The sequence below is a fragment of the Thalia democratica genome, chromosome 3 (assembly GCF_965202585.1).
Source record: "Thalia democratica chromosome 3, ktThaDemo2.hap1.1, whole genome shotgun sequence".
In the NCBI taxonomy this organism is placed as follows: Eukaryota; Metazoa; Chordata; class Thaliacea; order Salpida; family Salpidae; genus Thalia; species Thalia democratica.
The window spans coordinates 48903624-48916615 of record NC_139167.1 but is presented as its reverse complement, the minus strand read 5'-3'; the positions used below and the strand labels follow the sequence as shown (position 1 = coordinate 48916615).

Here is a 12992-nt window from a genome sequence, read left to right as displayed (position 1 = left end):
AACAGCTTTGACTTCTTTAAAAAACATATTCAACAGAAACAAAACGTTAAAATATAACTAAAATAAATTTTATATTATTAACGTTTGAGGCAGAAAAAAAAAAACGATAAAAATGGATCTTTAATAATTTATCAGGTTGTATTTATTTAAACAATTAAAAAAAGTAAAAGCTGTTTTGAGTGTTTTAATGCTTTCTCAAATCAAAATATGTTAAAATGCATTTATATGTTAGTTTCTTTATAAAATTTAATACTTAAAGTTATTCTATGTTTTAGTAAAATTATTAGTATAGTTAAAAATACTTTAATATTTTATAACTAAATATATTGTTTTTGTAGCTTATATTTTTTTACCTATTAAAAACAGCATTTTTAAACACAGTCTGCTTTGTATTTTTGTTATTGTGTGTGATGTGTAAGCGTCTTTTTTGTAGCGCTATAAACCGTCATCAACAGTATTATGATACTTATTAAACGTTGGTTTGTTTTTACCTAAAATATCATACTTGATAAACACTTGGCTATAGGCTTATCGCTAAAATGATAGTCAGTCTCTTGGTTTGTATCGTAATTCTCTTAGCCGTAACCTGTACTTTAAAATATCGTTTAAAAAAAAAAAACTTTTGCAAACTACAACTTATATACTTTTAATTGCTTATTTTTTATAACATTTACAAAATTTACACATTTTAATTTTACTTTTTATCGTGAAATGTGGCCTACTCATTGAATAATAGAAATGTTTATCTACATAAGAAGACTGATAGAGTAGAGTAAGAGTAGTATATGATTAAAACCGCAGTGCAAATATACTATTGAATCGTCACAAAAATTTATCATTAAGGAAAACTCTTAGCTAAGGTACTTTTTCAAAAGTAAACCAGCTGATATACAATTTGGATTGAATTTGTACTAAAACAAAATTACATAATAAAAAATACCAAGAATATGTTATTACATTATGAAAAAAATTCAATTATATAAAAAAAAAGTCATCATTAAATAATATATAGTTATAAATTATTAGTATAGTTAATTGTTTTTAAAGTTATTAAAGTAGTAATCTACTTTGTTATGATTTTGAAATGTATCAAACAGAGTGTACAACTCATAACTGGAAAGTTTTTCTACACCAGGTCTTAGAATTAACTATTTCTAGCATATTTTTTGTTAAATAAAAATTTATACATTTATTTTCATTTTTTTCAGATATCAACATTAAATGGTAAGAAGATGTACTTAAAATCCTTTCTAAACAATTAATAAGAAATTAGTTTTTAGATTTATAAAGAAAAATCTTTAGGCAAGTTGAAAAAAAACAAATTATAACCATAAAACTTGCACAATTCAAAAAAGATATTTTTACTAATATAAGTTAACAAAAAAAAAAAAAAGAAAATATGATACTTTAGGTATTAACTAAAAATTTCTAAAAAATCCTAAAATTAAAAAAAAATTAATTAATATATGTATATAATTCTTGTTTAAGAAATAATGTAATAGGAAAACCTGGATATACATTAATTAATTGCTTACATAACAGCCAAAGTTAAACTGGACTAAATATTTTGAGTGGTTTTTTTTTGTTCAATGAAATCAAGTACTGAAGGTCAGTAATAGTCTTCTACTTAATCCAAACCCCAGATTTTTCTAGTCCCTTGCAAGTAGTTCTTTAAACTTAACAAATAGGTTAATGCATTAAAAAGTATTTTTATATAGTTAACAAAGTTCTGTAATAAATATTATTACTCAAATATTGTATTTTAACTTTTCACACACAAACAATTTGCATTAACTATGCTTTTGAACTTTTACTATAACTTAAGTTTTTTTTTCCTAATAAAAAAAAATTGTGAAAAAGTATAAGTTAAATTTTAAGTGAATTATTTTTCTTTGTTTGCAATATAGATCCATCAGAACCATAACTGATTTTAATTTATATTAAGGTCTATCCTCAGATCTGTATCCCTTTATCTAGTAGATCGCTAATTTTTAATTTTAAACTTAAATTTTAGAAAGAAACACAGCAGTTTTATTTATATTTTCTAATTACAAAACTGTTATAACTTTTTTGTTTGTTTCTGTTTATTATTAGATTTATTTAGTAGTTAAAGAAGTTTAATAAAAAAAATTCTTCACAATGGACCCACAACTGGAAATCATAAAAAAAAGTTCACTACTGTTTTTTTTTTAAATTTAAAGCTAGAAATCCAAGCACATTTAGAGGTTAAAAATAATTTAGTTTTAATAATTAAAAAAAAAATCTACAACATAAGTTTAGCCTAAAAACATTTCATTCAATAGTTTTATACCTAAATGATGATAATAAAAGACTTTTAAGTGTTTGTAAATCATTTAAAGAACCAAATGTTATTTGTAAAATTATCTATTACTTAAGATTTGTTTTTGAGATTTGCTTGATGATTTTCTTAGAACTAGTGTATTTCCAAAAAAAAAAAAACTGCTAAGTTTCTTTGTAAAATTTTAGGTGTTTTCATACAAAAACATGACTTATGCTCTTTCCTTAAAATTGAATCTGACCAGATCCTAGTTGTTAGGATTTTGATTTTTGCAAAAAAGACTTAATCTAACTGGATAGTAGTTTGAATAGACTTTTTATTTGAATTTAAACTTAATGAAAAACTGAAGCGATACTTAATATTGTATTTAATATCTTATAGTTGATATTTTTTAAGTAAAACTAGTTACTAATTTAAAGTTTTTTACTTGTTTAACTAAAAATGATGTAGTTTTTAAATAAATAAAACTATCAAACTTTTCCATTTCTTTTTATTTCTTGATCATTTTAGAAAAGGTATGTTATACTACTAGTTTAAATAATGTTAGTTTTTTTAAACCAATAAATGACTCCAACTGACTCAGGTAAGTTAGTGTAACTAAGCTGACTAATGTTATCACTTTAAAAAATGGAAATTTGGAGTTTTTCAGTATTAGCATATTTAAAAAAATAAGTGCATTGATATTTCATTAGTTTGATTTATGTTGAAAACACATTATTGTAAAAAGTTAAAATTTAATATATTTAAACGTTTTTAAATTAAATAACATACTAATTATACTGACAAAGAAAATCTTACAGAGGTTAAGAAGACAGAAAACATAATAAATAAAAATAACTTGACAAATACCTTGCTTTTACCAGATAAAGCATAGCTTTTATGACTTTTTTTGATGAAAGATGGACTATGAAAAGTGTAAAGAAGAAGAAGAATCTGCTGAAATTGTTCTGCTTAACCTATCTAGACATGGTAATACAGATGAAATAGAAAAATTGCTGCTAAAAAGTACTAACATTGATATCAATCATATTGGTATGTGTAATTTTTTTTCAGCAAAAGAAAATTTAACAGACTTTTTAAATTTTGTAAAAAGGTTTTTTATACAAGTATATATTTTATAGTACAAAAACTTAAAAACTAAATAACATAAAAAATGATATTAAGGAAAATAGTAAGAGATATTTTTTAAATAATTACTTAATAGTTCTGATATTTTTTAACTATTTTAATTTAAACTTCTTTTGTGCATACTTAATGATTTATACTACTGTGGTGTTTTAAATTTTTATAAAAATAAAGTTAAAAATAATAACTGATACAGGTAAAAAAAAACTGTTTTAAGTTTTAACTAGTGATGTACCGGACCCACAATTTCGGGTCCGGCCGGACCCGGATCCGGACTTTTTTTTTCAAACTAGAATCCGGCCGGAACCGGATCCGGACTTTTTTTCAAATTAGAATCCGGCCGGAACCGGATCCGGACTTTTTTTTCAAATTAGAGTCCGGCCGGAACCGGATCCGGACTTTTTTTTTAAATTAGAATCCGGCCGGATCCGGATACCAGACAAAAATGGCAATATCCGGCCGGACCCGGATAGTGAGTCCGGTACATCACTAGAATAAACTAGCCTGAGTCAAATGAGGTTTTTAAAAACTGAAAAAAAAGAACTTTAATCTAATAATAAGTAGAACAGTTAACCACAGGTTTTACAAATTTAGGTGTTATTTACAATTAAAAATCTGAGATCAAGTTCTTGAATAAAATACACTAGAAAATTACAAAATATTGAAAACTGGATCAGCTCAAACTCATTCAAAATCTAAAAGAGAACCAGCCTGAGTTTTTATAAAAAACTAAACTAGCCTGAGGCAGTCCAAGATTTTCTAAAATTCCCAAAAAGTTTCAAATTAGCAGGGTTGCCACTGTTAAGTCAATAAAACTAGCTAGAGTGAGTATAAACAAGCCTGAGTCAGAATGAGGTTTTTAAAAACTGTAAAATTACTTTAATCTAATAATCAGTAGAACAGCTAGCAAAGGTTGACAATTTGGTAGTAAAGTTTTGGAATGATTGTGGTACACTTAACTTATTAGTACTACCCATCATAATTAAATCCTATCTAATTTAATTAATATCTAACAAATACTAAATTCTAACTGAGGCTACTTTCTATAATCAGACACGACAGTTTTGAGTGATGAATCTTTTATAAAAAACACAACAAGAAATACTAGCATATACAAAATTATTAATTACTTTGGTAACATTTTAAAAACTGGAAGCTATTTAAATCTATATCAAAAGACTTAAAACAAAAAACCAAAAATTAAATAAAACTTTTAGTAAACAAGAAACTGTAAAATTTCTAATAAACTATTAAACTATAAACCTGGCTTAAATATTTAAACAATTAAACACCTGTTGAAATATTCACTTTTAAGACAAAGCACTACTTACAGTAAGCACTCACAAAAACGTTCAAGATATTCTGTTGCTTCAAGCTGCACACCTAACTAACTAACTGCTTACATATAAACTGCCTGTCGTGTTCTGATGTTTTGTTGCATCAGTATTTAGTTTGAAACATTTCGTCATATGATTCTCATTGGCTCGTACATTCAACCGTATTAACTCTAAATATTCTCTGAGCTCAACTTTAAACAATAAATAATGCAAGTATTCATTCCAAAGTTTTCAATTTTACAACACATGTAAAGAGTTGCATTTCATGAAAGGTTTATTTATAGTTTAAATGTAAACAAATGTAAATTAGTCACGTGTACAAAATGAGCCAATCGCGGTAGGTGTTTAATTTTAACTGACGAATATGACTCTTATTAATTTTCACAGGGTTTGTTTTTGAAAAAATACTTTTCAGTATGCTCTTTTTTACTAAATAGATCCGGGTCCAGCCGGATCTCTGTTAGGATCCGGCCGGACCCGGATCCGGACTTTTTTTTCAAATTAGAATCCGGCCGGAACCGGACCCGGACTTTTTTTTTAAACTAGAATCCGGCCGGAACCGGATCCGAACATTTTTTTCAAATTAGAGTCCGGCCGGATCCGGATATCAGACAAAAATGGCAATATCCGGCCGGACCCGGACCCGGATAGTGAGTCCGGTACATCACTAGTTTTAACATACTATTTAAAATAAAAGTCATATCTTTTTTTGAATAATAAAAAAAGTTTGATTATTACTAAGTACTAACAGTATTTAATTGTTTGGCTATTACATCTATACATTTTTTTTCTTTTTTGTGTATTTATTTTTTTTAATTAAAGTTTTAATAGTGCGTATTTTGAGAATTTTTTTTTATGTTACTGCTTGTTTGAAATAGTGAAATTTATAAATTGTAACTTATATTTGAAATTAAATTTTTTTTTTTAAGTTTTCTATAATTTCAGAATTCATAATCAAATCATTAGCAAAAATTATTTAAAAACAAAACTTTGCGATAAGAATTTAAGAAAAATGTACTAAATGATAGTTTTTCAGAAATTAATTTTCTATGTCAGTAAAGTTTATGTTTATATCTGATAAGTTTTGTAAGTATATTGTCTTATAATGGTTCGAAATAAGTTCGAAATAAGTTAATAAAATTTTTACTAGTTAGTTTTAACTATTAACTTTTTTAAGTTAATAATTATCAAAAATATTCTACTTTTTTATTTAATTATTTTAAATATATAAAAGTCTTGTCAACAATATACTTGATTTTTATTCTTCTTAATAATCCATCTTCAAATGTTATACTAATAGCATTATAGTTTACTGGTGGTTTTTGGGCTTCTTAGAATAACTAAGTTAGTATTATATTACGTATCTATGTACATTAATAACTAAAAAAAAATTGTTACTTAGTTTATTTTAATATATTAAAAACCTGCAGGAATACTTTTTTATGTACTTAAGAACTTTTTTTGCTTTTAAACAGCTTCTTTCCGGTGCATAACTTATTTGAAAAATATAGCAAAACACATTTAATTTTTCTTAAATTTATTTGAGTACTTTCGAAGTAATCTTGTCAAAAACTGATTCTTACTAAATGAAACTGAATTGAAATAGAAATAAAATTATACTGTAGTATTAAGTTTTAAAATATAAAATGACATAATAATTAAATGTAAAAATTAACTAAATGTTTATACTGAAGAACTTTGATGTACTAATAAAAAAGTTTAGATTAAAAACAAACTAAAATAAACCAGCGATAAAAATATAAATGTTACTACACTTTAAAGTTACATGTTAAGTAATAAGATTTCGATTAGACACAAAAAATCTATCACATAGATAAATATTTTGGTCATCATCAAATTTTATTTTTATCAAAAACTCATCAAAGGTAGCTTTACAGTATCTTTTCAATGCCTTATACTACTTATAACAATTTTTAACCTTAAACTTAATTTTAAACTTTAAATAGATCCAAAACCGTGTATTTTTAAAAATCTGGATAAAGTTTGCCAAATAATTTTGGCAACCCTGTGGTTTATTAAGTAGAGAAAGAGGTCAACCAAATTCATGCATTTAATAATTCTTAATTAAACTTTATTTAATAAACTTTATAGGTGTACTAGTATTTATAGCTTTTAAAGTTACCTAAACAGTTTATGTTATAGTACAAGAGTTTTATTAAAAAAAAGAATTCATTATTTTTTTATTTAATTCTTCAGGAAAAACTAAACCAAACAAATCATGGTCATCTTTGCATCTTGCAAGTTATTTTGGTCATGCAGACACAGTTGAATTGTTGCTCAGAAACAAAGCAGATAGTGACATCACAAACAGCACTGGAGATTCACCTTTACACAAAGCTGCTTTTACTAATCGCCTTGTAAGTTATAAAATTTGTTTTTTTAAAACTTAGAATAAAATAACAAATTTTACAGTTAATTTCTTAATCAAGAGGTTTAAAAAGGCGAGAAACTATCTTATTATCAATACAGTAAAAATATTCTTTTCTTCATGAATTTTCAAATAAATTTTAAGGCAGAAAAAATGAAAATAAAAATGCTTTATTTTACTTAAATTAGATTGACTTAAACTTCTTATACTTATTGTTTTTTAAATAGTGACTTTAGTTTATTCGTTTTAGTTAGATAACAACATTGAAACAATTAACGAGTTATTAGATTAAACAGGTAAATCGTTTTAACATTAACTTACTTTTAAAGTTTCTAAATAGCCTTTTATTTGAGACCTTAGAAATTAACCTAGCTACATGCATGCTTAAAGTTTCATAATAGTGTACATGTTCTTGAGATGTTTTGTTCTTAAAAAGTTTTGTTTTTTACTAACAAATGATTTTTGAAAATATTAGTGTAACAATAACTTTTAAAGATCATAAGTAGAAGTTTTAGGTTTAAAATTATGTTTTAAAATCTAATTCTTTTTAATTTTCAGGAAACAGTTAAGATTTTAGTACAAAAAGGAGCAAGCTGCTTAGCAACAAACAACGATGGAAAATTACCTAGTCAGTTGGCAACAAACGAACAAATCATATACTTTTTACAAGGTGTTGATTTCGTTGATAACTTAATTTGTTTTTAGTAACTTTTAATTATGTCAACATACTTGTAGCTATAAGATTTAGTATATTTGTTTGTAATAATATTTGTTTTTTTATTTATTTCATTCTGGTTTTTTCTTGTGAAAATATGTTGTATACATCGATTTGAAAAAGGAATAATTGAAAAATAAAGGAATACTTTAGAAATTTCTAATTTTTACAAAAAAACTACCTTGAAAAATGTTTTTTTTATAAAATTGCTTAAGCTAAAAATGGGTTATTTATTAGGGTTTAGTACTGTTATTAAGATAAATTTGTACTCAGTACTATTATTTTTAATACATTGAAAATTAAAATAAACTAAATGTCCTTAAATTTAATTTATTTACATAATTTGTTTTCAAAATGTTAGTTCAGTAAAAATTGTCTTATACAAACTGCGAAGATCGTCTAGCCTCTTTGAAGTAGTAGTTATAATTACACGATTTTCTTCAAATTTGATTTATTAACACTAAATTTTTTAATTCTTTTTCAAAGTATATTTGTTATATATATCAGATAACTTTGTAAAAGTAATATTAGTTGAATCTTGTAAAATATCAAATTGAAATATTTCAAGTCAAAAAAGTTTTCAATTGCTATTGTTCTTTTTAATATAATATAAGTAATTACTAAGTGTTCCTATTTTTGAAGCTAAAAATATATCTTAACTTTACTGACTTTATTTTATCTATATAAATATTTTTCTGATGCTAAGTATTTTACACGTCAAAGTTTAATTAGTTAAACAATTTTATTTAAGCATCTGAAAACATGGAGAAGAACAAAATATCAGAACAATTTTTAAGGTTCATTAAAGAGGAAAACATAAAAGAAGTTAAACTTATGGTAATTTTTAAGCATTATAATTTTTTAAATTGTTAGTTTAAATTTGATGCTAAAATTTGTTAGTGTAGTTAACTAAAAATAAATTTTTACCACCTTATTTTTAATTGTAAATGTGTAACCATATGAGGAAGGGGGTGCATACTGGTGTGAATTTAGCTTGATCGAATTTATAAGAAAAATTAAAGAAGTTCAAATGGTTTACCAGATAATCCTAATCTGTGTTTTCTGCAGTACTTAACTAACTGACTTGTCTAGAATGTTTGATAAAAGTTTAAAGCTGTTATATAAATGATTACGACCAACTTAGATATAAGTTGTACATAATAAAAATCAACACTAAAGATAAACGAGCTGTACTAACAAATTAAAATAAAATGATTTAACATACAAAAAAAAGGTTTCTATTAGTTTATTAATAATCTTAAGTTTTCTTATTAAAATCTTGGTCAAATTTAATTATCAACCAAATATAAATATACCAAAACTTTATTTTTGAAGTGAAACCAGAAAAATAAAAATAGCCATTAACATTATTTTATATATATAAAATTTTACAAAATAAGCATCTTTTATTACAAATGGCTGTCTAAACTATATCACTTTAGGTTTATAATCGGTAAATAAAATCACATTCGTTAAAAAGATTATTTGATTTTTATGTATATACTGTACATTAGAAGGTTGTAAACTAGCTACAAAAATAAAAACTTTTTCTAAAATTAGTGCTGTAAATCTATTATCTGGCATGTAAATATTTTAAGTTACTTAAAAACATACTTTTAACTTGTTTATAGATCATTATGTAAAACATATCATTAAATTTTTTTTTGTGCAAAAACTTTGTGCTGCTTGAAAAATTTAATAAGTTGGGTATAATTCTAATTCTGGAAATTAATAAATATTGATCTTTTTTACCATCATAATCTTATTAAGGCCATAGGAGAGGAAAATGCAAGATTATTTTTTACAAAAACTAACATTTGCTCATTTTTGAGCGTTTAGTTAGAATATATACTAACAAATATTTGTTATAGAAAAAAAAATCAATCAAGTTTTAAGATAGAACCAGTTTTGTAAAAATAAATCTATTACAACTGTATGAAACAAAAGATAAGGCCGATTTACTCGTAAAAAAAAATATATATTACGAAACTTCTCCTTAAACTATTAAGAAAATTACTTCAAAATTTCAGAAAATGTTCTTTAGAATATTACAAACAACTTTTAGAAAGCGGATTTTTGAAAAAAAAAAAATTCATGACTAAAAATAAAAAAAAAACTTTTTGGTTAATTTTTTATAAAATAAATACTTAAAAAAAATGTTTTCTACAAGTTGGAAATTTTTTTAAAGATTATACAGAGAAAGTTTTAAAACAATTGCTCAATAACTGAAGGAGGAGATAGATTTTTAGTGAAATAGTCTATTTTCGCCTTTATACCTCCCATAAAGTATCTATTGAAGTCTCTATCTTTGATCACTTATATCTCAAAAATTACTTTTAACTTTTAAAACCGGTTAAAAAGTATTAAAGTATAAGTTTAGATTTGACCAATAGATATCAATGGCTTCATATTTACAATGCATAATTTTTTATCAAAGTTAATGTATTTAAAATCCAAAATTTTATAAAAACGTTAATATAAATAAAATAATGTTTTTTTTTTATGTCATACAAGTTGTTAAGAAATTAAGTTACGTTTTCAAAAATGTATAAAACGTATTCATTAGTCGCACTACAGTAAATTAATTTTAAATTTTGTCAAATTCTTTTTTCGCACTATTTTGGTTGTTTATCTAGTAAACCTACAAAAATTTTGAACAAATCGCACAATAAAAAGATATTCATAACAACCTTAGGAGTATAATTAAAAAATAATACAGATAACCTGCTACTTATGCAAAAAGTAAAGTTATTTTAATTATTTCAAACAGTTTTAGTTGAGGTAAACGTCCTTATAAAGTTTAAGTTTTAATTTTTAAATTTAATGTATTTATCAAAACTTAATATTTAGTGTTAAAAAGCATAAAGTGAGAAATATGTGAGAAATACATTATTTAAAGTCTCATAGCTTTGAGTTTGATAGAACTTTTCTATTTATTTTTGAAATGTTCTCATACAACCTTAAGCTACATTAAAGTTGTATTTTTGAAAGATGTACAATTAATGATATTTATTAAAGGTTTCAAAAAAAACCTATTTCTAGTTCAACAAGGCTTGGGTCCTTATGTGTACATGTTAAAACTTATATTTTTAATATCAAGTAAAGGTGGTTTGCAGAAAAATTAAGATAAAGTTAACTACATTTTTAGTAAAAGTTTAAAAAATAATATTATAAATTTAATTTATTATTATTATTCTAGTTGAAAAACCACAGAAGTATAATTGACTTGCTAGTAAGCGATGTTGATGGCAATAACTGTCTCCACCATTCTGTGCTGAGGAATAACATAAACATTTCAATACTTCTGCTTGAAGCTGGTATTAACCCAAGTGTACAGAATAATCAAGGTTTTTTATTTGTATACTTTAAATAAGTTAGGGGTAAAACTTTTTTGTGTACTTTATTACTAGAATTTAAGTTTATGTTCGGTTAAACTAACACAACGGTTCATCATAACTATGTCTGCCTGATGAGACATAATAAGGAAAACACTAGAACGCAGACTGTCACGTGGACATTTGTAGATGTGGTCGTACGGTTCTGCTTATTACTTTTATATAAGTTAAAAAAATTTAAATATATACTATACACTTTGCAATACAGCCTTGATGTTTTCAACAAGGTTGCCAAAAAACCTGGAATATGAAAATTTTTGAAAAAAACCTGAAATTTTAAACAAATTTTACATGTAAAGTAATAAAATTTTTATTTGACACAAAAACACTGTTATATTATTTAAGTCAGTTTTTTATCTTCAACTTAATTTTAAAAGCCTGGAAGAAATTCAGACAACGTGGAATAAATTTCTCAAAAACCTTTGGCAACTCTGTTTCAAGCTTTAACATGAAGTAAGTAAAAGTATTTATAATTATTTTTGTAATTTTGTTATAAATTTGTAATAAAAGTCAGTGTAATTTTTTAATGGAGTTCTATTAGTTGCTAGCAGTCCTAATGATATTAAACAATATGTTATTTTTCTTTAGGTATTTTTGGTATAAAACAAATAGCTGAACTCTATCAAAATTAAAATCAGTATAGTTTAGAACAACATTTATTTAAATGGGTTGGTCATAATTTAAGTTTTTTAGACACCATTTATAATTTAATCATTATGAAATGTTTTTTTTAGAAAATCCATAATATATTTTTCGATTTTGATTAAAATTTTTCAAGCATGCTAATTAATGTTTTAATTAAAAAAAAAGCACTAGTAGTAAAAATAATTTTCTGACACAAAAATTAAGCTAAAGATTAATCTTATACATTTACTTTATTTTTTAAAGAGTATGACTTAGTTATTAAATTTTCTGTTATCTTTAGTTTTTGAAAAGGGAAAAAATATGATATGAGACAAAAAATGTTTATAGTTTTAACATTCTTATTAGAAACAATATGTATATAAAATATATAATTTAACATAATAAGGCTACAGAAACATCAATAATAATTAACACCAGTGAAAATGTTTTAGTATATACTGATTTACATTGAGTTTTTATTATTATTTGAATAAATCACAAACGTTAAGGTTTTGAAACACTGTTTAAAAGAAATTTTATATTTTATAAATTTATTTAAATGTACTACAAATTAATACTTAAAAAATGTTTATTACTACAATTTTAAAAGTTTATTGCATTGGAAGTTAAATGTTTGGATTGCAGTTGTTCTAAAAACATAAAAAAAAATAAACGCATTATAAAGTAATGAAATATAACATTCTAAAAGTATTATCAATAAATTATGTTTAGTTTTATTTCAATAACTTTTGGGTTTTAAAAACTGATGTTCATTGTTCATGAATAGATTATTAAGTCTCGAGTTAGGCTTTGCATCGAACATGTTTTATTGCAGTAAATTATTAACTAAACAAAACTATAACATGACATTAAGTACTTTAAAAGTACTTTATTCGTTTCCATTTTAAAACAAGTATTTAAAGAAAAAATCGGAAATATTTCATCCACAAATAAAAGTAAATTTAATTGGTTGAAATACTAATTTTATAAAAAATGTTAAAATTAGTATTATATATATTTAAGCTTATCGAATTATTTCCGTAAAATAATACAAAATTTTATAATATTTACTCTTATAAACGTAATGATAATATTTTATTTTCAGTTA

The 12992-nt window shown here is 23.9% G+C and overlaps 1 protein-coding gene across 1 annotated transcript in view; it reads left to right on the top strand.

The window, feature by feature from the left end:
- The first annotated feature begins 3130 nt into the window (after nt 1–3130).
- LOC145831254 (oxysterol-binding protein-related protein 1-like) overlaps nt 3131–12992 on the top strand; it is a 35376-nt gene continuing 25514 nt past the window's right edge. The window contains exons 1-5 of the mRNA XM_082938426.1: nt 3131–3331; nt 6979–7139; nt 7709–7820; nt 8617–8702; nt 11065–11212. Of these exons, the coding sequence (XP_082794552.1) occupies nt 3199–3331; nt 6979–7139; nt 7709–7820; nt 8617–8702; nt 11065–11212 (640 nt within the window). The 5' untranslated portion in view covers nt 3131–3198. The remainder of the gene's footprint in view (nt 3332–6978; nt 7140–7708; nt 7821–8616; nt 8703–11064; nt 11213–12992) is intronic.